Source organism: Oryctolagus cuniculus, chromosome 10, assembly GCF_051225735.1.
Source record: "Oryctolagus cuniculus isolate XC-2025 breed Fujian yellow rabbit chromosome 10, ASM5122573v1, whole genome shotgun sequence".
In the NCBI taxonomy this organism is placed as follows: Eukaryota; Metazoa; Chordata; class Mammalia; order Lagomorpha; family Leporidae; genus Oryctolagus; species Oryctolagus cuniculus.
The window spans coordinates 53,699,006-53,722,412 of NC_142876.1; the positions used below are offsets into that span (position 1 = coordinate 53,699,006).

At 42.7% G+C, this 23,407-nt stretch overlaps 1 protein-coding gene across 32 annotated transcripts in view; it reads left to right on the top strand.

The window, feature by feature from the left end:
- The window catches only part of OSBPL1A (oxysterol binding protein like 1A), a 230,497-nt gene that overhangs the window by 141,152 nt on the left and 65,938 nt on the right, over window positions 1-23,407 (top strand). For 28 of the 32 annotated variants that reach the window (XR_016214098.1, XR_016214100.1, XR_016214101.1 and 25 more), the window contains one exon: window positions 22,084-22,240. The exons of the other annotated variants lie outside the window; for them this stretch is intronic. Coding sequence is in view for 22 of the 28 variants with exons in the window: in XM_070050375.2 (XP_069906476.2) it covers window positions 22,084-22,240 (157 nt within the window). In the remaining 6 variants the exon portion in view is untranslated. The remainder of the gene's footprint in view (window positions 1-22,083; window positions 22,241-23,407) is intronic. 32 annotated transcript variants of the gene reach the window in all.

Sequence of the window (23,407 nt, forward strand, 5' to 3'; positions counted from 1 at the left end):
CTCCAAGCCAGACTCATTCCCCTGCAGCTCTATAACCAGTCATTTGGGCTGCTGCAGTCTGGTCTCACCTCACTCCAAAGCTGGTGTTGAGGCTCTCTGTTGTTGGGGTCCTGAGTTGTGGTTGTCTACGCTCTCCATGTAGGTCCACAGTGTTCCTCTGATTTGTATGGAGTTTTCTCTCGAATTTTCTTCCTAACTCTTCGCTGAGATGGCACACTCTCCACTTTTTTTAAACCAGCTTCTCCTAGACTAGAGCAGTAAGTTCCCTCTGTATTCCGGCATCTTGGGAAACTCCCAAGAAATTTCCATATAGTTTTTTATAATGGCTGTACTAATTTGTATTCTCATCCATAATGTCAACAGCATTGGTACTTTCTTTTTGGATTTTTTATGACTTACTTATTTTATTTGAAATGCAGAGTTACAGGGAGAGCGAGATAGATAGCACTTCCATTGGGTAGTTTACTCCCCAAATAGTTGCAACAGCTGGAGCTGGGCTGATCTGAAGCCAGGAGCTTCTTCCATATCTCCCACGTGGGTGCAGTGGCCCAAGTGCTTGGGCCATCTTCTACTAGTTTCCCAGGCCATAGCAGAGAACTGGATTGGAAGTGGAGCAGCCGAGATAGGAACTGACACCCCTATGGGGTGTGGGCATCACCTGCAGCAGGTTTACCCACTATGGTGGCCCCTTATACTCTTAAAAAAAACTTTAAAAAAGTTTCAAGGGGCAGCATTTAGTATAGTGGTTAACATGCTGCTTTGAATACCCACATCCCTTTTTGGAGTACCTAGGTCTAAGTTCCAGGTCTGCTTCCATTTCAGCTGCCTGCTTATGCATATGCATTGTGGTAGGCAGCAACTAATGGCTCAAGTATTTGGTTCACAGCCACCCATGTGGGAGACTGACTGAGTTCCAGCCTCTTGGCTCTGGCCAGGCCTGGCCTGGCCTAGACCTGGATGTTGTGGGCATTTGGGGAATGAACCAGCAAATGGAAGATATCTGTTTGAATCTCAGCCTGTCTCTCTGACTTTTTAAGTAATAAATCTAAATGAAATTTTTTCCCATTCAACTTCATGTTTGTTATATGAAGTTAGTTTAAAAAAGCACATAGAGAGCACAGTGGACTTCCTCCCCTCAGCCCTTACCCTTAGTGACCACGCACCTCTTGGTAGCAGTGGATTCACTCTCTTCCAGCCCCGTTGAGGATTCACATGTGTATGTGCTGTGTACATATGGATTTGTTTTTTAATAAAAGTAGCTGAGCCATGGTCTGTTTGTTCATGTGAAAGCATGTCTTGGAAATCTATCCCATCAGCTCTGGCTCATTCTTTTTAAAGACTGTTTAAAATGTTATTGAAGTCCATGCTACTGTTGTACCACACTTAGTCATCCTTCTTGGTAGATATTTAACAGCTGTCATCTTTTTGCTTTTCAGTCATATTTTGACACTCAGTTCCACATTTGTTTCCTCTGGGAGAGGATAGAATAAGAACTGTGGTTCCTAGATTAGGTTTGGCAAGTATATTTCATCTCAAGTGCCAGTTCTGATTAACTTGTGATGTGGTTTGTGATATCTTCCACTTTGTGGATTGCTGTGTGGAGGAGGATCTTAAGGCTGAGTCCAAGTGCTTAGGTCAATGAGCCCATTCCACCATGGCAGCTGGAAATGAGGGGAGGAGAAGGTTCCAGTGGGCCATCTGCTGATTCTTACCTTGAATGGCCCACCAGGTTTTGCTGTTTTCTCCTGAAATATACTAGCCTCTTTTTTTAAATATTTATTCATTTATTTGAAATAGTTACACAGAGAGAGAAGGAGAGGCAGAGAGAAAGAGAGAGAGAGAGAGGTCTTCCATCCACTTGTTCATTTGTGCCACTTGTGCCACAGATGGCCGCTACGGCTGGAGCTGAGCCGATCCGAAGCCAGGAGCCTCTTCCAGGTCTCCCATGCAGGTGCAGGGGCCCAAGGACTTGGGCCATCTTCCACTGCTTTACCAGGCCATAGCAGGGAGCTGGATTGGAAGTGGAGCAACCGGGACTCAAGCGTCCATATGGAATGCTGGCACTGCAGGCAGTGGCTTTACCTGCTATGCCACAGTGCTGGCCCCTATGCTAGCCTTTCTGTGGCCACTCTTACTATTTCCTACTATAAATTGTGGGAATCATTTGGTAGAATGTAGAAACTGTAATAAAATTAAGAGACAGGTGTCCTCTGACCTGTTGTTGGCCTAGCCATACAGTTCACTGAGATCACAAAAATCTTCATATAAGTGACTTTGTCTTTCCCCTGTAGTCTCTTCACGTCACTCTCCATTCCCACTTCCTCTTTCACTTCTGCCCTCTTGCTAACCTCACCTTAAGACCATTTTTTCTTTTTGTTTTTGTACCTGTCTCCTTTTGCCTTCCTCAGGGAGAATTGCATTTAATTACTGCTTTATTCACCTGTATTTTCAATCCAATACAACTTTAAACACTAATTTGGTACGTGTTAGTGTTTAGTACTAATTTAGTACGTGTTTAGTACTAACTTAAACACTAATTTCTGTACATGTTTGCTATTGTTGCTTTATAACAAATTACCACAAACTTAGGGATGTAATGCAGATTTATTCTCTTGCACTTATGTGGATCAGAAGTCCTGAAATCAAGGTGCAGTCATGGTTGAGTTCTTCCTCAAGACTCTAGGAAAGTCTGCCCTATATAGACCACCACCTGCACTCTGTGGCACAAGGTACTATGCTGTATTCACAGTTAGCTGTGTGACATCTTTTTTTTTTTTTTTTTTTTTTTTTTAAGATTTGTTTATTTATTTGGGAGGCAGAGTTACAGAGAGAGGGAGAGACAGAAAGGTCTTCCATCCCCTGGTTCACTCCCCAAGTGGCTGCAAATGGTCGGATTTCAGCTGATCCAAATCCAGGAGCCAGGAGCTTCTTCCGGGTCTGCCACAGGGGTGCAGGGGCCCAAGGACTTGGGCCATCTTCCGCTGCTTTCCCAGGCCATTAGCAGGGAGATGTATTGCAAGTGGAGCAGCCAGAACTTTGCAGCACCCAGATGGAGACTTAACCTGATGTATCACAGTGCTGCCCCTTAACACCTTCTAAGTTCTCTCTGTTTCCAACACTTCTCCCTTTATGAAGACTCTTGTGATTACATGGGACCCACCAAAATAATCCAGGATAATTTGTCCCTGTATCATACTTATGTATGCAAGTCCCCTTTTCCAGGTACAGGGGTGGGGAACTTCCAGCCTGTAGGCCACGTAAGAGCTCCAGAATCATTTGGTCTGGCCCTGCTAAGGCAACTACAGGCAGGACTTAATATTCAGTAAATCTATAGCAGGCTAATTTTAAAGTTGATAATTTTGTGTGGCTCAAAAATGTTATAAATATCCAAATGTTCCTTGGCAGAAAAAAGGTTCCACACTCCTGAATTGTAAAGTAGCATAGTCATTGCTTCTAGAGACTAGGACATGGCCATCTTCAGGGAGCCATTATTTCTGACCTCCATAATCTCTGAATTTATATCTCCAAGCTGTCACTTGATACATGAAAAAGGAATTCTTGATCTTCTGCCCAGATCCTGTTCCTCCTGGGGTTGCCCTTGTCTTAATAAATGATACTTCTAAATGAATGTCCTAAAGATGAAACTGTGGAATGATTTGTGACATTTATGTGACTCATCCACGAAACCAGACCAGCACCTGTCCATTCTGTCTTCTAGTCGTACCTTGAACTCATCTGTGCTATATTAATATATGGTCATGGTTAAGAAGGTGGGTACTACAGCCAAAGGCCATTGATGAATCATAATTTGTACCAATTACATGCCTTTCAGAAAATTACTTCATTTTTCTGCACGTAATTTTTTTCATCTGCAAATAGATCCTATAATTATGGTGAAGAAGAAATTAATAAGCTTTTTTAAAAAAGATTTATCTATTTATTTGAAAGTCAGAATTAGAGCGAAAGGAGAGAGAGAGCATTTCCATCTGCTGGTTCACCCCCCTAAATGGCCGGAGCTTCTTGTGGGTCTCCTACATAGGTACAATGGCCCAAACACTTGGGCCATCTTCCACTGCTTTCCCAGGCACCTTAGCAGGGAGCTCGCTCAGAAATGGAACAGCCAGGACTTGAACCAGCACCCATATGGGATGTTACCATTGCAGTCACTGGCTTAACCTGCTGCGCTACAGTGTTGCCCTGAAATTAATGTTTTTGTAATTAATTTAAAGTAGCACCTGGAATACTGAGGGATTGACAAATGTTAGCTTTCTTGTTATTGTCACTTGGATTGCACTCACTAGTCCAGCCTCTTAACTGCTCTCTGTGCTTCCTGCCCCACCCTGCTGAAGTTCATTGAGCACACATCATCCACAGTGATCCTTGCAGGCAGCTGCATCGTTGCGTTCCTCCACTTCAGATCCTTCAGTAGCTTCTCAGTGCACCTGGAATAAAATTCAACTTTATGGGGGCTATGTTGTGGCATAGCAGCTTAGGATGCCCCTTGTGATGCCAGCATCCCGTATCTGAGTGCTGATTCTAGTCAAGCGTCTACTCCTCTTCTCATTCAGCTCAATGCTGGCCCAAGTACTTGGTCACCTGCCACCTATATGAGAGATCAATGTGAAGTTCATGCTCCTGCCTGAACCAGCTGTGGCTACTGTAGTCTTTTGGGGAATGAATTAGTGAGTGGAGGGTCTCTCACTTTCTCTCTCCCCCTCTCATTCTCCCTCCTACCTTTTTCTCTTCCTCCTTTCTCTCTCCCTCTTCCTTTTTCTGTCTCCCTTTCTCTCTTTTCCTCTCCCTTTCTCTCTCCCTCTGTCCTCCCTCCATTTCTGTCTCCCTCCCTCTGTCACTCTGCCTTTCAAATAAATAAGTTTTTTTTTTTTAAGATTTATTTTATTTGTTTGAAAGGCACAGCGACAGACAGAAGGAAACAGATCTTCTATCCATTGGTTCACTACCCAAATGACTGCAATGGTTGGGGCTGGGACAAGCTGAAGCCAGGAGTCCAAAACTCCATCCAGATCTTCCGTGTGATTGCAGAGGTCCAAACACTTGGACCATCTTCTGCTGCATTCCCAGGTACATCTCAGGGAGCTGGAGTGGAAGCAGTGTAGCCAGGATGTGAACTGACACTCTGTTAAGGGATCCAGCATTGCAGGTGGCAACTTAACCTGCTATGTCACAATGCCAGCTCAATAAATAAGTATTTTAAAAAATTCAGCTTCCTTAAGGGCCCTGCCAGTCTCAACATGATCTAGATGCTGCTTGTCCCTTGAGGCTTGTCTTGTCCCTGTGTCCCCTGCACTTGCTGTGCTCTGGCCACTTTGACCTTCCTTCAGCTCTCAGAAATGGTCATGGTGTCAGGCAATTAGATAAGCAGTTAAGTGAGAACAAGGACAGTATACAAACCTTTGTCTTGTTGAAGCTTAATTTTAATTCTTGAGTTACAGTAGCAAGTTAAATCAATCATATGCTAATATTGAAAAAACTTTTTTTAAAAAAAGGTTTCTGTTGAAAAGGCAGAAAGAATCCGGAACAGAGAGCTTCCCATGTGCTGGTTGGCTCCTCAGATGCCGGTAGAGCCCAAGGCTAGGCTGGTGCCAGAGCCAGGAACTCCATCCAAATCCCCCATGTGGATGGCAGGGTTCCAACTGCTTGTGTCGTCACCCGCTGCCTCCAGTGCTGTGTACTAGCAAGAAGCTGGATTGGGAGCTGGGTCCTACATTACAATCCAGGCACTCTGATAGGGGACCCTAGGAATCTTAACCAGTGATTAACTGCTAGTCCAGACACATACCACATTAATGTTTAAAGTTGCTAACTTGTGTAGTTCCTTAAAATTAAAAGGGTAATTTTATTTGATTATATCTGAAGGCCATGTGATTTTCTGTTTCCCTTAGTTATGTCTCTTTAAGCTTTTTCAGATATGCAGGATCAAGGGAAACATAGTAGGTGCAAAGGCAAATCTTGATGCAGAGCCAACAGAATAGTGTAATAAGTTTTGCAGTCCATGGACTCTCTTGAGAAAATTGTTTTCCCAGTATGTTTTGTGACTTAAGATTTCATAAATTCCACAAAGCAGGGAGATGGCTTCCTAAGGATTTGATTGATTCTGTTAGGTGAAATTATTGAAAAGGGTGAGAATTTCAGTGTCACACTGTTGTGTGTGTGTGTGTGTGTATAAGAATGAAATGGTATCAAGTAAAATTTCAGATGTAACTATAAGTGAACATCTTCCTGGAAAAATGAACAAGTGCTTACTGAAGCAAAAAATATGAGAACTTAAAGGCCGGCTAGTTCTGTGGAAAAGTTTAATTCCACTAGCAGAAAAAAGTTGTAGAAATACTTTCCAGAAGAAAACAATGATCCTGCCTCCATCTGCCCTGTGAGTTTCACTTGTAGTTCCTGCTGCCCTCCTCTCTCCAGAGCTCTCAGTTGCTTTCTCAGCCATCTCCTTTCCTGGGCAGTCTCTCCTGACTCTCCACTTTACAACTCTGCTGTAGCCTCACATTGTGTTGTCCTGGTGTCTTTAGAATGGTTGGGACCATACCTGTTGACATCCCTGAAATATGTGGCACAGAGTCAGGGTTGGTCTCTATATACTTGTTAAATGCAGGTTACTGAACAAATGTCAGAAGTAGAAAATAATACGATATTTGGTAAGCAACCCAAGATAATCAGTAATACTTGTGAATTTCATGCATCTGCACTTAGCACTTTGAGTTCTAGGTGGGAGGTAGAGTGGCAAAGGAGAAAGCAAGGATGAGATGGTATTAAACGATAAAACTTGATCTCCAGGAACTTAAAATCAAAGTGTAGTTATGAGACCTTGCAGAGAGGGAGGAAATGAAAAAGTTGTTAAAGGGTAGAAAATTAAAAGTACATGACTTCATGACTGTCTAATAATCTAAGGAATTATTTTTGAGCCATTTATTACCAGTTAACTAAGTAATTTCATGGCTATTATTCTTTGGTCCTAGTCTAAGATAAAAGTTTGATGGAAAATTCCTGATCTTTTTATATTATAAGTTCAAAATGTTTTTCTCACTGTGTGTTCACTTTCCTTTTTAAAACATGTTGAGATCAGTTGCTCAAGAAAAGCTTCCTTGCTAGATTTTTCTCTTAATGCTATTTTGGTTGAAATGTGCATGAATAATGCATAAAATCCAATAGTGTAGACTGGCAAAACCAATAAGATAGTTATGGCATGAAATTGAAGCTAGTTTTAGCATTTCTCAGCAGTTCTGAGGGCAGGCTTTTAAAAATCATGTCTTTCTAAATAAAAACCTTCAAAACAAAAGGCAGTAGCATAATCACTTTGGTTTTGTGTGGAGGACAGTGACACAGGGACCATTATGTTTTATATCCAATAATGTTTCACCGAATAAAAACAGCAGGTAATAGCTGAGAACAGTAACAATGTCTACATTGGTATTGTCCACACAAAGGTGGAGGATTTGACCAGGGTCATCAGTGTCATTCCCAATAACTCAGAAGTATGTTGTGAGCACTGAGTAGACGCTGTTCACACTGCTCTGTATTCCATGTCCAGACCCTGTCTTCCTCGCCTTGCTTGGTTTATCTTTGAAATGGCTGTGTTACTTATTTGTTACTTTTATGTGTCTCTTTTCTGTATGTGGGGCCTGTATAGTATCTGGTGTTCTTACTGCATTTATTTCTGTTAACTCTTTTATTTGACAGCTGAATGCCACTTTATTCTTTCCTTTCCTCTTATGTAACTTTGTATTTCTCCTTTATCTCTCCCAAAACATTGAATTCCTTAAGGACAGAAACCTTGTTGTGTTTCCCCTATTGCCTATAACCTAAGAGTTGATGTTAGTTGTATATAACAAAAGGAGTATTAGAGAATGTGACTATTATTAAATGCTCTCTGTATGAATAAATATGTTGTGTACGATCTGGTCAAAGTAGTGGAAAGGGCTCTTCATCCAATTTTACATTGATGGTATTAAAAATTATCTAGCAGATAATCATATATATTGCAGGCACACACTAGAGAAAAAGTTATCCACTATATTTTGGGTTCAGTATTTGGGGGTTATCTTCAGTTTTAAAGAAAGATTGATTTATTTGAAAAGCACAGAGACAGATATGAAGAGGCAAAGGGAAAGAGAGATCTATTCCCTGGTGCACTCCCCAAATGCTCCCAACAGGTGGGGTTGGGCCAGGCCAATGCCAGGAGCCCAGAACTCCATCCGTGTCTCCCATATGAATGGTAGAGGCCCAAGTACCAGGGCCCTCTTCTGCTGCCTTCCAAGGCACATTAAACAGAGAGCTGGATTGGAATCAGAGTAGCTGGAATTCAAACTAGAGTTCCCATATGAGATGCTGGCGTCCCCAGTGGTGGCTTTACATGCTGCACCACAATGCCTACACCTTGGTCATCTTTGTTGTAAAAAAATATTTTTATTGAATAATGTCTTCCTTAATGTTTATTGTGAAACATTGTATTGTATGCATTGTACTTTCCTGAGCACTGGGAGATTTGGTCACCAGACATACTTAGTGCTTGCTGCATATAGATGCTTTGTTAGGCATAGAAGTACCCAGATAAATCAGATCCAGTCCCAGAAATCAGCTGGGGAAGAGGCCTAGGCCTGGAAGGGACTTGGAATCACAGTGTAAAATGAGGTGGGTGGGGTGAGGGAGGGAGAGTCTTGTCACCCAGTCCACTGTGGCTACTCCTAGAATCAAACCCTAGAGTTGGCCTTTCTCAGGAACTATTTCTTTCATCATTTCAACTTAATGCATCTCAGACCTGACAGTGTTTTTCTTGTTTTGCAACTCTTTATCTGTAAAACCTAGTCCAGCATTTCTTTGACCACACTAGCACATCTGCTCCACCTGTGTCCTCTTCTTCCTCATTACCAGGTCTAGATTGCATCGGGTATCATGTAACCAATCAATCTCCTGCCTGTCTCTCCAGGCCATTCTTGCCCCACTTCGATGCCAGACCCCAAGCATGTAGATAGACAAATGCCAGGACCTGCTGGTGGTGGTCTTTCTTGAGATTCCTGGCTGTTAACTTCTGCCATACGTTCTGCACTCCCATTACATTTTCTACTTAGTTATTCCTACATGCTGTTTCATACTTTTATCTCATCTAAAATTTTTAATAGCTTCTTGTCCATCCTCTAAAAGGACATTTTTCTGTCACTGAGAAATTCCTCCTGTTTCTGTGACTCCAGGTGCCAACACACGTGCATGTGTGCTTCACCTTCTGTCTTCTCTGCTTTGCAGTGACGAATGTGACATCCCTAACCAAAGCCAACCCCTCCATTTGTGTGTGGGGTCCCAGCCCCTCTCACTTCATAAGGCCATCATGCAGTCCCTTCTCTCTCCTGCGTAATCATTCTTTATATCCCTATCAATGTCTTAAAATCAACAACAACCTTTGATCCAACCCCTTTCCTTTCCTGTCATTCTTATTGAACATCCTCTATTTTATCTATTTTTCTCCAACCATTGCAGCTTGGTTGCTCTGGACTTGGTCGTCATTGTAATGTAATTCTGTTGCCTAATGGAGTAGCCCTTTCTCAGCACTCTAATTTCATGACCTTTCACCAACACTTGAAGCTGTTGATTACTCCCTCCTTCATAGAACACTTTCCTTGATTTCCTGAATCCTGTTCTCACTTGATTTTTGTCTCTGTTTCCTTTGTTTATCCTTTTCTCTCCTAGCTTTAGCTATTAGATTGTCTGAGGGTACAGTGATTGAACTGCTTCTCTCTCCTTTTCTGCACTTAATCCTGCGATCCTCTGTACTCCAAGTGTTGTCTATGGAATATTAACATTGGTATCACCTGGAGCTTGATCGTTTGCCCCAGCCAGCATCTAGTTAATAAGATGCTGTGTGTTTACAAACCCCTAGGTGATTCCTATGCACAGCAAAGCTTGAGCACATTGACTTGGATGACCTCATCTACTCCCTGCCTTTTAAATGCTGTTCATACTCTAATAACGCCATCAATTTTACTTTTCTAGCCACATTCTTTCCCTTGAACTTCAGACTCATATTTAGATATCTGCTTGACATGTTCACTTAAATGTCTAACGAGATCTCCTAAATGTCTAGAAGAAAACTTCTGGTGTCTACTCACAGGCCTGCCCCTTCTGCAGTCTTCTGCGTCTTGGTGAATGTGAGATCTGTCTTTCCACTTGTCAGGCCAAGACTGAGACTCCTTGGATTGTCCATCACAAACTCTGTTTTCTTCTCCCACTGCACATCCAGTCCATCAACAAATCCCATCATATCTACCTTCAAAACAGAGCAGAATCTCACATTTTTTTTCTTCTGTAACCCAGACCCAAGCTCCCATCCTCTCTCACCTGACTTATGACACTAGCTCTCTAACTGATCACTCTGCTCTTATTTCCTATGATATTTGGAAAACTTTATTTAGAGTGATATTTTCAAAGCATCAGTAGGTTCCCGTTGATTCTCTGCACAGAATCCTCCAGTGGCTTTGCTTTTTTTTTTTTTTTTTTTTTTTTTTTTTTTTTTTTGACAGGCAGAGTGGACAGTGAGAGAGAGAGACAGAGAGAGAAAGGTCTTCCTTTGCCGTTGGTTCACCCTCCAATGGCCGCCGCTGCAGCCGGCGCACCGTGCTGATCCTGGCAGGAGCCAGGAGCCAGGTGCTTTTTCCTGGTCTCCCATGGGGTGCAGGGCCCAAGCACCTGGGCCATCCTCCACTGCACTCCCTGGCCATAGCAGAGAGCTGGCCTGGAAGAGGGGCAACCGGGACAGAATCCGGCGCCCCAACCGGGACTAGAACCCGGTGTGCCGGCGCCGCAAGGTGGAGGATTAGCCTATTGAGCCACGGCGCCGGCCTTGGCTTTGCTTTTTTGCCAGAATAAAATCCAGAGTCCTAGGTTCTTGGCTCTTTGCTCTCTTCCAGGAAGCTTCCTCTGTCCTCTCACTTGTTCTCTTTCATCACACTGAAATCGGTGCTAGTTTGCCCTCCTCCCCCTGCCTCCAGTGCTAGTTCTGGTACTTGCCAAGCATGTTCTCCTTCTGGTCTTTGCTTTTCCTTATTTCCTCTCTTTGGAACCCTGACACGGTATCTGCTGTGCTCTCTCTCCTACTTCCTATATTTCTGTGCCCAGAGAGACCTATTTACCCTGTAATTTTCTATCCCCCTCTTTGAAAAAAAGAAACTGCACTATCCATATAATACACATTTATTTATTGATCTTCCACATCTAGAATGTAAGTTCCTTATAAAAGAGGAGTCTTGTGTTAGTTCACTGTATTTCCAGCCCCTAGAATAGTGCTAGACAAAGAAGGAAATGCTTAACATTTGTTGGACAAGTAAATGACTAAGTACCACCAAAAGGTGCATGAGGTGCATTAAAGCCATTCAGAGGAAAGACAGAGAACACCATTGGAAAGTCAGAGGAAGCATCACAAAATTTATGGTGTTTAAAGATGGTTTTGAAGGGCCACTGAGAGTTTTCCAGACAAATAATGGGAGAAAATACTCCCTTTGGAGAAAGTAAATTCTTGAAAAGTGGGGAAAAGTCCTTTACAAAACCATTGTAAAAAGGGTGAAGGTAAAGCAAGGGTGAGAGTTTTGGATGCTGAGGGTTAGTGACAAGAGCTAAAGCCAAAAATGTATTTAAGATTATATTTCAATGAGTCATATCAAAGTATTCTGCAGAATTTGAACTTTAGCAGACAGGTGGTAGGAAGCCAACCCATAATGAAGTACAACTGGCTCTCCTAGTCAAGGGTTCTGCATTCATAGGTTCAGCCAACTGTAGGTAGAAACTATTTTTTTTATAAATTGTGTCTGTGCTGAACATTTACAGACTTTTTTGTCCTATTTCCTAAATAATACAGCAAAACAATTATTTATAAAGTGTTTACATTGTATTATGTGTTGCAAGTAATCTAGAGATGGTTTAAAGTAAGTAGGAAGTTGTACTTAGGTTATATGCAAATAGGACAATGAAGGACTTAAGCATCTGCAGATTTAGTTATCTGAGAGGTGTCATGGAACCGGTTTTATATAGGGTGATGTCAGATTAGTGTTTCAGAGTTTCATTTTATTAAAAGATTATTTACTTACTGGAAAAGCAAAGCAACAGAGATCAATTGATTATCCATCTGCTGGTTCATTCTGCAAATGTCTGCAATGGGCAGTACTGGGCCAGACCCAAACCAGAAGCCTGGAATTCCATTTGTGGGCCATCTGCTGCTTTCCCAGGTGTATTAGCAGGGAGCTAGACCAGAAACACAGCAGCCAGGACTCAAACTGGAGCTCTGATATGGGATGCTAGTGTTGCAAGTAGCAGATTAACCTTCTGCATCACAACTCCACCCACCAAATTTCATTCTTTTGGTAAACATTGAGGATCTTATAATATGCTTTTACTGTACTAAGAATTGGGGATTCAAAGAGAAGACGGACTGATCCCTTCTTAGGACTTTGTATTCTGGTAGAATACTTGTGTTTAAGTAGTCAAGACTGATGTGAGATCGCAGTGTACTAAGTAGGAAATCAGGAGAGCTTGAATAGAAGCAGCACTAGTAGGAATGAAAAGTTTGATTCTTTCCACTGCTGTGTCAGTGAACATGTCTCTCTCTGAGTTCTGCTCAAAGGTCAAGGCTCCTGCCAGGAAGCCTGCTGGACTTCGTGAATCCTTTCTTACAGCAGTCTGTGCCAACTTAAAATTGTACTTCCTACAGTCAAAACTTTCTATTTGTGATTATTTGATTCTGTCAGTCCTGCTGTTCAACTGCATAGAAAGTTCCATGAGGAACTTTGGGTCCCTAGCAACTAATATAGATTCTGGAACATTAGAAGAGGTTCATATTTTCAGTGAATAAGATTTTGAAATACATTTGAGACATATTTTAAGCCTCAATGAATTGAACTTGAGGACTGGTTAGTTGTGGAGAATAATAATGACCTTAGTATTCCCATTTATTTATGGAAAATTTTTAGCTGGCCCGAAGTCTCTCTGAGTATGATGGAAACCAGACATGTGATCCTACTCCACCTCCTGTAGCCCCTGCTATGGTTAATGGCACTGTCACGGACACACTGAAGACTACTATCAGGAAGTCATCTTTCACTTTCACTGCCTCTCCTTATGCCTTTCCCACATCTCAGTGACATCTTTTCTTCCTCCCCCGACCCCTTGCCCAGCCCTCACTACAGTTTCCCTGCCCAGCCTCCCCCTGCTTTTGACCCCACATGGTGGTACCTTTCTGTGACAGGTCCTCCTGTTCCTAGAACTTGTTCTTGCCTGTTTTCTACATTGTGTACCACTGGATATGGTAGGCTGTAAAGCAGGCCTCGGGGATAGTATGTCTACATCCTGGTCTTAGAACCTGTGAATATTGCCCAGTTAGGAAAGCAAGGTATTGGTGAATGTGAAAGGATTATCTGGGTAGGAGCTATGTGCTATCATGAGTGGCCTGATGGGAGATGCAGAGAGAGATGAGTCCCCCTGAGGAGAAGCTGATGTGATGGCTGGGGCAGATACTGGAGGGAGCAGCTGTAAGCCCGGGAACACTGGCAGCCACCAGAGCTGAGTGACAAGGCACTGATTCACCTTAGAACCTGCTGAGGCACTGTGGTCCTACCAGCACTTGTGATTTTCACCCAATGGAGCTGGTTTTTGACTTGGGAGATACTAAGTTGCTGTTGTTTGAAGCCACCAAGTTTGCCATCAGTATTACTAGTGAAGCTATGGGAAATGACGCTTTTGTAAATGTTTAAGTGTGGTCTTTTTACTCCCTAGAAAGCTGCCCACTGCCTCATCACCTCCAGGTTTCAGTCCCAACTCTGATCTGACAGACTTTAGCCCCCTATATCTGAAGACCCTGTCCTTTCCCTCCTACTGCCCACCTCTCCCTCCATGCCACTTACTCTCTCCCCCACCCCCCACATTTTCTTTGAGGCCCTTAGCGTTCTCCTGGCCTGCCTCAGAGACTTACTCACGCATCCCAATTCACTTGCTTGCCTCCGTCTGGGACCTGACCCTGCTTCTTCCTTATTCCCTCAATCACCGGTCTAAGCCAGTGCTGCCACACGTGTCTTCCACTAGATTGCGCTGTGCTGGGTCCCATTGTTCTTTCCAAACCTGCTCCAGTACCTGATGTGTGACAAGTGCTTGGTAGATATTGATTTATTAAATTGAAATCATATGAAACTATTTTGTTTTCTGACCATGGATTATCCTGCAACTGGTCTGTAACTGGTTCTAGAGTTATTTTTTGTGCAGAGTGAATGAATACATTATCTTCCTCAAAATAATTTTGAGAGAGGATTTCACCTAGACAGATAGGAAAGCCCTGGATTTAGTAGTCTAACATGGATGCACTTAAGATTTCTGGGTAATTCTTCATCTTTAATCACACGTGTGATTTTGCAAATTGATTTAGTTGCTTAGAAACCAGGCCATACTTTTAAGAAACTGAAACAACACTGTAACGTTTGGCTCATTTTGTCCTTGGACTTCACTCAGACAGGATTTGACCCTGGCTGCAGGTTGCCAAGATTTCATTTCAAGCTTCTGTCACTTCCTTAGTAAATTACTGTAGCCGTCTCTTGGCAGCACCTTAGGGACTCATCCTGATTTTTCAGCTTATAATTTGTTTTAAATGTGGTCAATTTTACTGTCTTTATCTTCTTTATTAATTACTGTTATTCTTGAGTGTGTATAATTGTAACTGGATACTGAAAAGTTTAACACTCATATTTTAAGCTGTGCCCTGGCTTACTAACTACCTTTTGGGCATGCCTTTTGCATGAGAAACCATAAACTGTAAAGGTATCCTCTTGAGCATTTGTGATTCCTGGCCATTTCTTATTACCTTAGGTAACAAGAGGAAGGTTATATTATCCATCAGTCTTACATTGTACTGTTTGTTCTCAAGCTGGTTTTCAGAAGTCATGTTAAAAAGTGCTTATCAGGAGCCGGCGCCGCGGCTCACTAGGCTAATCCTCCGCCTTGCAGCGCCGGCACACGGGGTTCTAGTCCCGGTCGGGGCGCCGGATTCTGTCCCGGTTGCCCCTCTTCCAGGCCAGCTCTCTGCTGTGGCCAGGGAGTGCAGTGGAGGATGGCCCAAGTGCTTGGGCCCTGCACCCCATGGGAGACCAGGAGAAGTACCTGGCCGGCCGCGGCGGCCATTGGAGGGTGAACCAACGGCAAAAGGAAGACATTTCTCTCTCTCTCTCTCTCTCTCTCTCTCTCTCTCACTCTCTCACTGTCCACTCTGCCTGTCAAAAAAAAAAAAAAAAAGTGCTTATCAGGATAACTTATGAGAATGACCGGTGTGTTTATACTGTGAACTTTCTGACCTCCTCTTTTAACCTATTAATAATCTGAAAAATTAACCATCAGCAACTGAAAAGTTCCCCCAGTCAAAAAAAAAAAAAGATAGGATAGGGGTCAGAATCTTCCTAACTTTATTTATTAAGATTTATTTATTTGAGGGGCCGGCGCTGTGGAGCAGCGGGTTAACACCTTGTTCTGGGGTGCCGGCATCCCATGTGGGCACTGGTTCAAGACCTGGCTGCTCCACTTCCTGTCCAGTTCTCTGCTATGGCCTGGGAAGGCAGTGGAGGATGGCCCAAATCCTTGGGCCCCTGCACCAGTGTTGGGGACCTGGAGGAAGCTCCTGGCTTCGGATTGGCGCAGCTTCGGCCGTTGCAGCCAATCGGGGGAGTAAGCCATCGGATGGAAGACCTTTCTCTCTCTGCCTCTCTCCTCTCTGTGTGGCTCTGACTTTCAAATAAAATAAATAAATCTTTTTAATTTGAAAGGTAGAGTTAGAGATAGCTCTGAAACTCTTCCATCCACTAGTTCACTCCTCAAAATGGCCGCAACAATCAGGGCTGGGCCAGGCCAAAGCCAGGAGCCAAGAACTCCATGTGGGTCTCGCATGTGGGTAACGGGGACCAAAGCACTCTTGACGTCTTCCACTGCTTTGCCAGGTACATGAGCAGGGAGTTGGATAGGAAGTAGAGCAACTGGGATTTGACCAGTTCCTGTAAGGGATGCTGGCATCACAAGTGATAGCTTAACATGCTGAGCCGCGATGCTGGCCCATCCTCCTAATTTTAAAATAAAAGTAAATTCATTGAATCACAGCCATTGCCTTCTATCCTAATTGAAGGAGAAAGGGGACTACATTCAATCTGAAATCTGTCTAAAATATTTCTTGGTTGTAATATAAACAGAACTTTAAAGATCTAGGTCATTTGAGATGTGTTACATTAAAATAAACTTGGGTTAAAAATGTCTCTTAATAAGGCCAGCGCCGTGGCTCACTTGGTTAATCCTCTGCCTGCAGTACCGGCATCCCATATGGGCGCCGGGTTCTTGTCCCGGTTGCTCCTCTTCCAGTCCAGCTCTCAGCTGTGGCCCGGGAAGGCAGTGGAGGATGGCCCAAGTGCTTGGACCCCTGCACCCGCATGGGAGACCAGGAGGAAGCACCTGGCTCCTGGCTTTGGATCGGTGTAGCTCCACTGTCGTGGCCATTTGGAGGATGAACCAACGGAAGGAAGACCTTTCTCTCTGTCTCTCTCACTGTCTAACTCTATCTGTCAAATGAAAAAAAAAAAAGAATCTTAATGAAGAATGGGATGGGAGAGGGAGTAGGGGGTGGGAGGGCAGGTATGAGGGGAAGAACCGCTAAATTCCCAAAGCTATACCTATGAAATTTATATTTATTAAATAAAGTCTGTCTAAAAAATAAATATACTTGGGGATTTTTAGCTGTTCTATCAATACTACTGTTTTAAATGAGGAGTAAATTACAGAGAGGTTTTGTGTACCTTACATTGTTCTCTATAAGCTAGCATGTTTCTCTTATAAAATATAGTCTGTTGGTCAAGTGTTATTCTGACATTTTTCTATAAAATATGCAGTAATTATTAGTTCAGTCATGCGTCCTTTTGGAACCAGGTTGGAATTAACCTTCAGGTCAGTACACATGCAATTGTCCATTTCCTGCGTTACTCAGCACTATACTGATTTTCCTAATTACCCATCAAAAATTTGGTAAAATTTAGGACAGTTTCATAAATCCCCTACCCTGTTTTTTAGGAATTAATAAAGTATCCTGAGATTTTTTTGAGTGACTTCACTTACTACATAAATACATTTGTAAGAAGATAATTGTGTGGGAAATAAGGATACTGTAAGGCTAATGTTTTTCGAAATCTAATTACATATATCATTAACATAAGTTTCATTCTGTTGTGATGAAAAGTAAGTCTGTAGAAAAATCACCTAACTTTGCTTCTCTGTGGTTATCCTTTGTTATTGGTGTTTAAATGAGAGTTAATAGGACCTGAGTATATAGTTCTTCTATCCATCATGATAAATCTTTGGCCTTGGATTGACAGATGTTTGCTTGGGATTTTGGGTTTATTTTGTTGCTGCTGTAAGTTTCTTATCATAGTAGGATACACATAAGGTAAAATTTGCCAACTTAACCTTTTAAATTTTTTAAATTTATTTTCATTTTATTTGAAAGGCAGAGACAGAGAGATTTCCCCTACTGGTTCACTCCCAAATGCCTGCCATAAGTAGTCAGGGCTGGGCCAGGCTGAAGCCAAGAGAGTGGAACTCCATCCGGGTCTCTCAGGTGGGTGGCAAGGATTCAAGAACCTGAATCTGCAGCCTCCCAGGATGCACATTATCAGAAGCTGGATTGGAAGTGGAGGAGCCAGGACTTGAACCAAGGCACTCCATTATGTGAATGTGGGCCAAGTGATATCTTCACTGCTGTGCCAAACTCCTGCCACCATCTTAACCATTTTTAAGTATGCAGTTCAGTGGGATAAAGTACATTTGCATTGTTGAGCAACCATCAGCACTATGTATCTCCAGAGTGGTTTCATCATCCCAAGATTAAATTCCTGCACCTTAAGCACTCCTTCCTGAGAGTACTTACCCACACAGGGGGTGGCATGGAGCACACCTGTTCCTGTGCTTTATGCTTTGCACTATGGCATCAATGTATTACCCGGCAACATTGGACAGTGGAGAGTGTGGCCTGTTTGATACTTACATATGTGAAAAATTGAAAAACCTGCGCTTTTACGATAGAATTATGACCCGAGAGGCACTGAGATCTCTCACTGATTCACTTATTGGGGATACTTGAAAATGACTGCTGTGGGTAGGCTTTGACCTTGATTAGTGAGCCTCCATAGGTGGCTATGGCTAAGAATATTTGTGGGTCTCCACATCTGTGGTATACTGGAGATGGGCAGATTGATATGATTAATTCTAGGAAGGCTTGGTCTGTTAAGAATGATTCTCTACTACCAATGAAGTTAGTCAAAACTTTTTCATATTACATGCATCAAACAGCTCTGTTCATAGTACTAGAAATAACTGAGTATGGTTTTTAAGGAACTGGTTACTCTATCTCACTGGCTCTATAAGTCATGTGGTGATCACCTTTCCTTCTTTGCCTTTGGAGCTAGGAATTTCAGAGTTTGTGGTTGACCTTTGAGGAACAACCTCATCCCTAGCTTCTCTTTGTATTCTCCTTCCCCTGCTGCTTGGCTTTGGGTTTTCTTTATTGTAATAGTCAGCTCCATGACCGACACCACCCCTCTACTCCTGGTCATTCCCTGCTATCTTCCTGCCTTACCACACTCCTCCCCGCGCTCTGTCATGCTGCTCTTTGCTTGTAATAGTTCCTGGCTTCGGCCGGCGCCACGGTTCAATAGGCTAATCCTCCACCTAGTGGCGCCGGCACACCAGGTTCTAGTCCTGGTCAGGGTGCCGGATTCTTTCCTGGTTGCCTCTCTTCCAGTCTGGCTCTCTGCTGTGGTCCGGGAAGGCAGTGGAGGATGGCCCAAGTGCTTGGGCCCTGCACCCCATGGGAGACCAGGAAAAGCACCTGGCTCCTGCCTTCGGATCAGCGCGGTGCGCCGGCCGCAGCACGCCAGCCCTGGCAGCCATTGGAGGGTGAACCAATGGCAAAAGGAAGACCTTTCTCTCTGTCTCTCTCTCACTATCCACTCTGCCTGTCAAAAAAAAAAAAAAAAAAAAAAAAAAAAAATAGTTCCTGACTTGTAACTCTTCTCCCCCAGTCTTCCTCCTTGTCAGTTTCTTCAGCTCACTCATCAGCCACAACCCTTTGCTGACACATTCTTCTCCACTCTGTAAAATTGATAGATACCTCCCCTGTGGCCTGCTGCCGCCACTCAAGCTTCTGTTATTGCACCTAGGAAAATTTACTGAACTCATTTCCTCCCTAGTCTACCTCTGCCTGACTATAGGCAGGGACCAGATCTTACTGTTCTGTGAATCCCATGTGCTTTGCACATGATGCAAGGAGAGGAGGAACGAATTAAGCAGTGGCAGATAAGCAAAAGTAAGAATTTAAAAGTAGCCAGGGAGTTTGCAATATGGAGATAATCAGTGACCTTTGTGAGTCTTCCAAGGGAGAGTGAGGAGCATCTGATTGAGTTAGAAGGAATTTGGGAGCAAAGTTGAGAGAAGTAAGGATGGGTAGAGAGGGAAGAGGTAGAGCCAGGGAGTAAAAGGGAGATGGGCAAGAGGAGAGGGGAAACCGAGTGAGTCGAATGCTGCTCGCCAGGGAGAATGAGGGTCTGTGGTGCCCTCCCGTGGTGTACCCTGAGGGATGGTTCCTCAGGTGGCTGATCCAGGTGAAGGTAGCATGTCTTCCACTTGTGTTTTCCCGGCTTTGAAATCTTGTTTTGGGAAAAGTCTGTATTTGCTTCATGGAAATTCTTAGCATCTCTTGTTTAGTGTTTACTGTACATCTGCTTTTTGTTAAAAGTATCTGTTTATGTGGGCATGTCCCTGTCTTTTGATTTGTGTCTCTTAAATGACACACACAGTGTCCTGTGCAGAGTAATGTTTCATAAATGCTTGAGGTGTGTTTTTGATTGCTTTTTTATTTTCATGACATCTAAATTATAAACTAATAATGCATCTTAAATAACACAAACTCAGACAAAATCACTTTGTTCAATCTTCAAATTCTGAGTTTTTTCTTATGAATTTTATAATGTAGATGGATAAACCCAGCCCTCCCACCCCCAGGACTGCTGCAATCCATCATCTCTGATTCAGGCTTTGTTTCTGCCTTTCCCTTGAAGCAGCTCACTCTCTGCACCTGAACACTGTTTTTGAGGGTTCATATTTTTTCTTAATAAAGATTCACTGCTAGCACCACTTTTTCTTCCTACCCCTTGCTGATACCTGTCTGCCTGCTTCAGAAAACTGATGCCCACTCTGCCCCATGTACCCTCAGTCTTGGTGAGTGGAGCAGAATGATGCAGGATCTCATCACACTTCTCAAGGTGTTTCACAAAGGGAAACTTAAGAATTCTTTATTTCTGAAGTTTTCCATTTAGTACTTCTGTGCCATAGCTGATCATGGGTGGCTGGAACCACAGCAAGCAAAAATACGGATGGGGAACAGGGCAGAGGGCGAGGTGGGGAGAGCGGCACGAGGAGGGTTGCTGTGTGTTTCTTTGTTATGAGGTGAACAATACAAGGCTGTGCTTTCAGAAATTCCAGTAGTTGTATTTACAGAATAGAACTTGCCCAATATTGAAAATCTTTCTGCAAGTAACTTAACATTTCGAAGGGTGTGGTATTTGGAGCCAGAGGTATACCGCCCCATCCAACCCATACTTGTGTGCTAACCCAACAGCTGTTCTCCTGAATGGCTCCTGATTTTGGCTGAATTATGGAATTCCTACAGGGGAAAGAAAACTCTCAATTTTTATACTTCCTGTACAGTTTATCTACAATCCAAATTTAGCAGATTGTCAATAAATGTGTTTAAAGAAATTTGCTTGAATGTATGTCAGTCTTTCTCTGAGGACAGATAAGTGGATAGCCAAAATGGAAAGTTACAAGGTGTCTTGAATTTCCATTTTAAAAAGAACTCAGGCTTCCTTTAAAGTTTTGTGGAGACTGAATGACAGTTTTGAGCTGAAATTCAGTGTTATACGAGGAGTCAGGCAGCTTGGATTCACATTCTGGTTCACCTACTACAAGACCTGAGACCATTAGCACCCTTATTGATAGCTCCATTGAGCTTTTGCCTTCCTCAGAGCATCCTTGAGCTGCTCCACGTAGATGGGAGAATGTGAAAGTGCGTGAAAACTACAGTGGGTTGTCGAAAATAAGTTACATTATTCCCAAACAGATGACTCCATTCTGAATACATAGGACAATTGACAATGTGATTTCCCATCCTAATGCCTGCCTGATAATTAGTATATGGACGTGTTGGGCTTTAGCTATTGAGCTTTTAAATAATTGAATACTGACAAAAGTTTTAAAATCACTTTTAATTTTATTTGCAAGGCAGAGAGACAGAGGAGAGGGAAAAAGATCTTTCATCTACTGGTTCACTCCCCAAATGCTGGCAACAGTCTACGCTGGGCCAGGCTAAAGTCAAGAATATGGAACTCATTCCAGTCTCCCTCATGGGTGGTACTTGTACCATTACTTGCTATCTCCCATGGTGCATATTAGAAAAAAGCTGGAGTGAGAGACAGCTGGGACTCAAACCCTGGCACTTTGATAGAGGATGTAGATTCCCCAAGTGGCATCTTAAAATCACTGTACCAAATGCACAACCTATAGAAAAAAGTAATTGTAAAAAAAAAATTGTAACTGCAGTATTGAGCATCATTTAAATTTTAATAAATAGAACTACTGCAGTCTTTTAATTATATATGAGCTTTTAAAAAGTTGAAGATGCTTTGAGAGGGAAGATTAAAAAATAGAAATTTGAGGGCGGACCAGTGAATATAATTTCTTAAAGAATTGGGTAATCTTTGGAAGACTCCTTTAATATGTGAAATCTGTTTAATTGTAAGTTTATGTAAGCATACATCTGTTTCACAAATCCTCTTTGGCCTTATTGGGTGCAGGTTCTCTAAAATCCCTGAGGAGGTAGTTAACGGATGGATTATTGAAGAACAAAGTAGGCTGCTTAGGTTTCAAAGCCTGATGCATTGAGGGAGATATCCATTGTTACTGCAGTCTCGCACCAGAGTTCAAGTCATTAACCATGAACCTACTCTGCCACAGATTCTGAGTCGGAGCAGTCCCTGAGTAGGCTGGAAGCAGTGACAGCACAGTCCCTGGACAAGGAAGGACAGCACCTGAGCAGTTGCAGACCCAGGATGTCTGAGGGGAAGGACTGTGGCGGTGGAGATGCTCTCTCCAATGGCATCAAGAAACACAGGTAGGGGACCCTGTAACACTAACTGCTGCTGGCTTTCTGTTGTAACATAAATTTGGCTTCTTGAAGAGATGTGGGACATCCTCTTATGTACTGGGTATCTGTACTACCATATCACCTCCGAGAAGGGATTTTAACTTCAGTACTTTCCTCTTCATTCATTGAAGATATTATCACCAGTAATTGTAGGAACAAGGCATGTTTGGGTTTTGGCGGCTATGTCCTCAGGGAAGCATTTAAGTCCTTTGGTTGGCGATTTAGAAAGGTTATTCAGTGCGTGTTCCCTTTTTCATCTTTTATGACTCTGCCTCCCAATGCTATTTTAGTTTCTAGTTATCTGATCTGATCTTGTTGGTTTTGTTAAGAATGAATGGTAATATTGGCAGTCTATTGACATGGATTAGTTAAGTTTAAAGTTATTCAGACCCAGGGTTTGCTGAACATACCTATTTTATACTGCCTCATAACGTTAGTGTGGTTTTATTCCCTTGCTGGTTTAGTCCTAGAGGTTGTCCCAGTTGAATGCAGTGTAACAGACACCTCAGGTCTCTGGTTTCAGCACATGTTTACAGACACAGAGGCTTATGTATGTACTGATACTCATATCATAAAATTCCTTGTAAATTGTAATTATCAGTGCAGGAAGGATCATGCTGTCATCATAAAAATCATTTTTGGGTAAGGAGTTATAAATGGTTGATTTCTACAGGACAGCTGTTTTGTTTAATAGTTGCAGATTGTGTAACTAACTCCATTTTGTATACTATGGTTTTAGCCACAACTGGTCTCAACTGTTCTAGAAAAAGCAAATACATCACTTCTCTGGTTTATGAACATTTCTCATGCAAACAAAATTCTGTTTATAATTATTTCTAAACGATAGTTTGGGTAATTAAGAGAAAGGCAATGTTTTTTTGTTGGGTTAGAGGCTGTTACATGAACTTGCTGGTAAATGGTTGTCTTTGAGTTCACCGTTGCACATTTTGTGACTGCCAGTGAATGTCTTTCCTGATTTCCTTGTGCAGTCACTGTGAGCTCTGCTGAAGTCCAGGACATGAACTACCCAACAGTAAACCTGAGTGGTCTACTAGGTTCTGAAGAGCAGGCAACCTTTAACTCAGCACAGATGAGAGTACTTCTAAATGTTTGTGGGAAAACAGAATTAAAAGA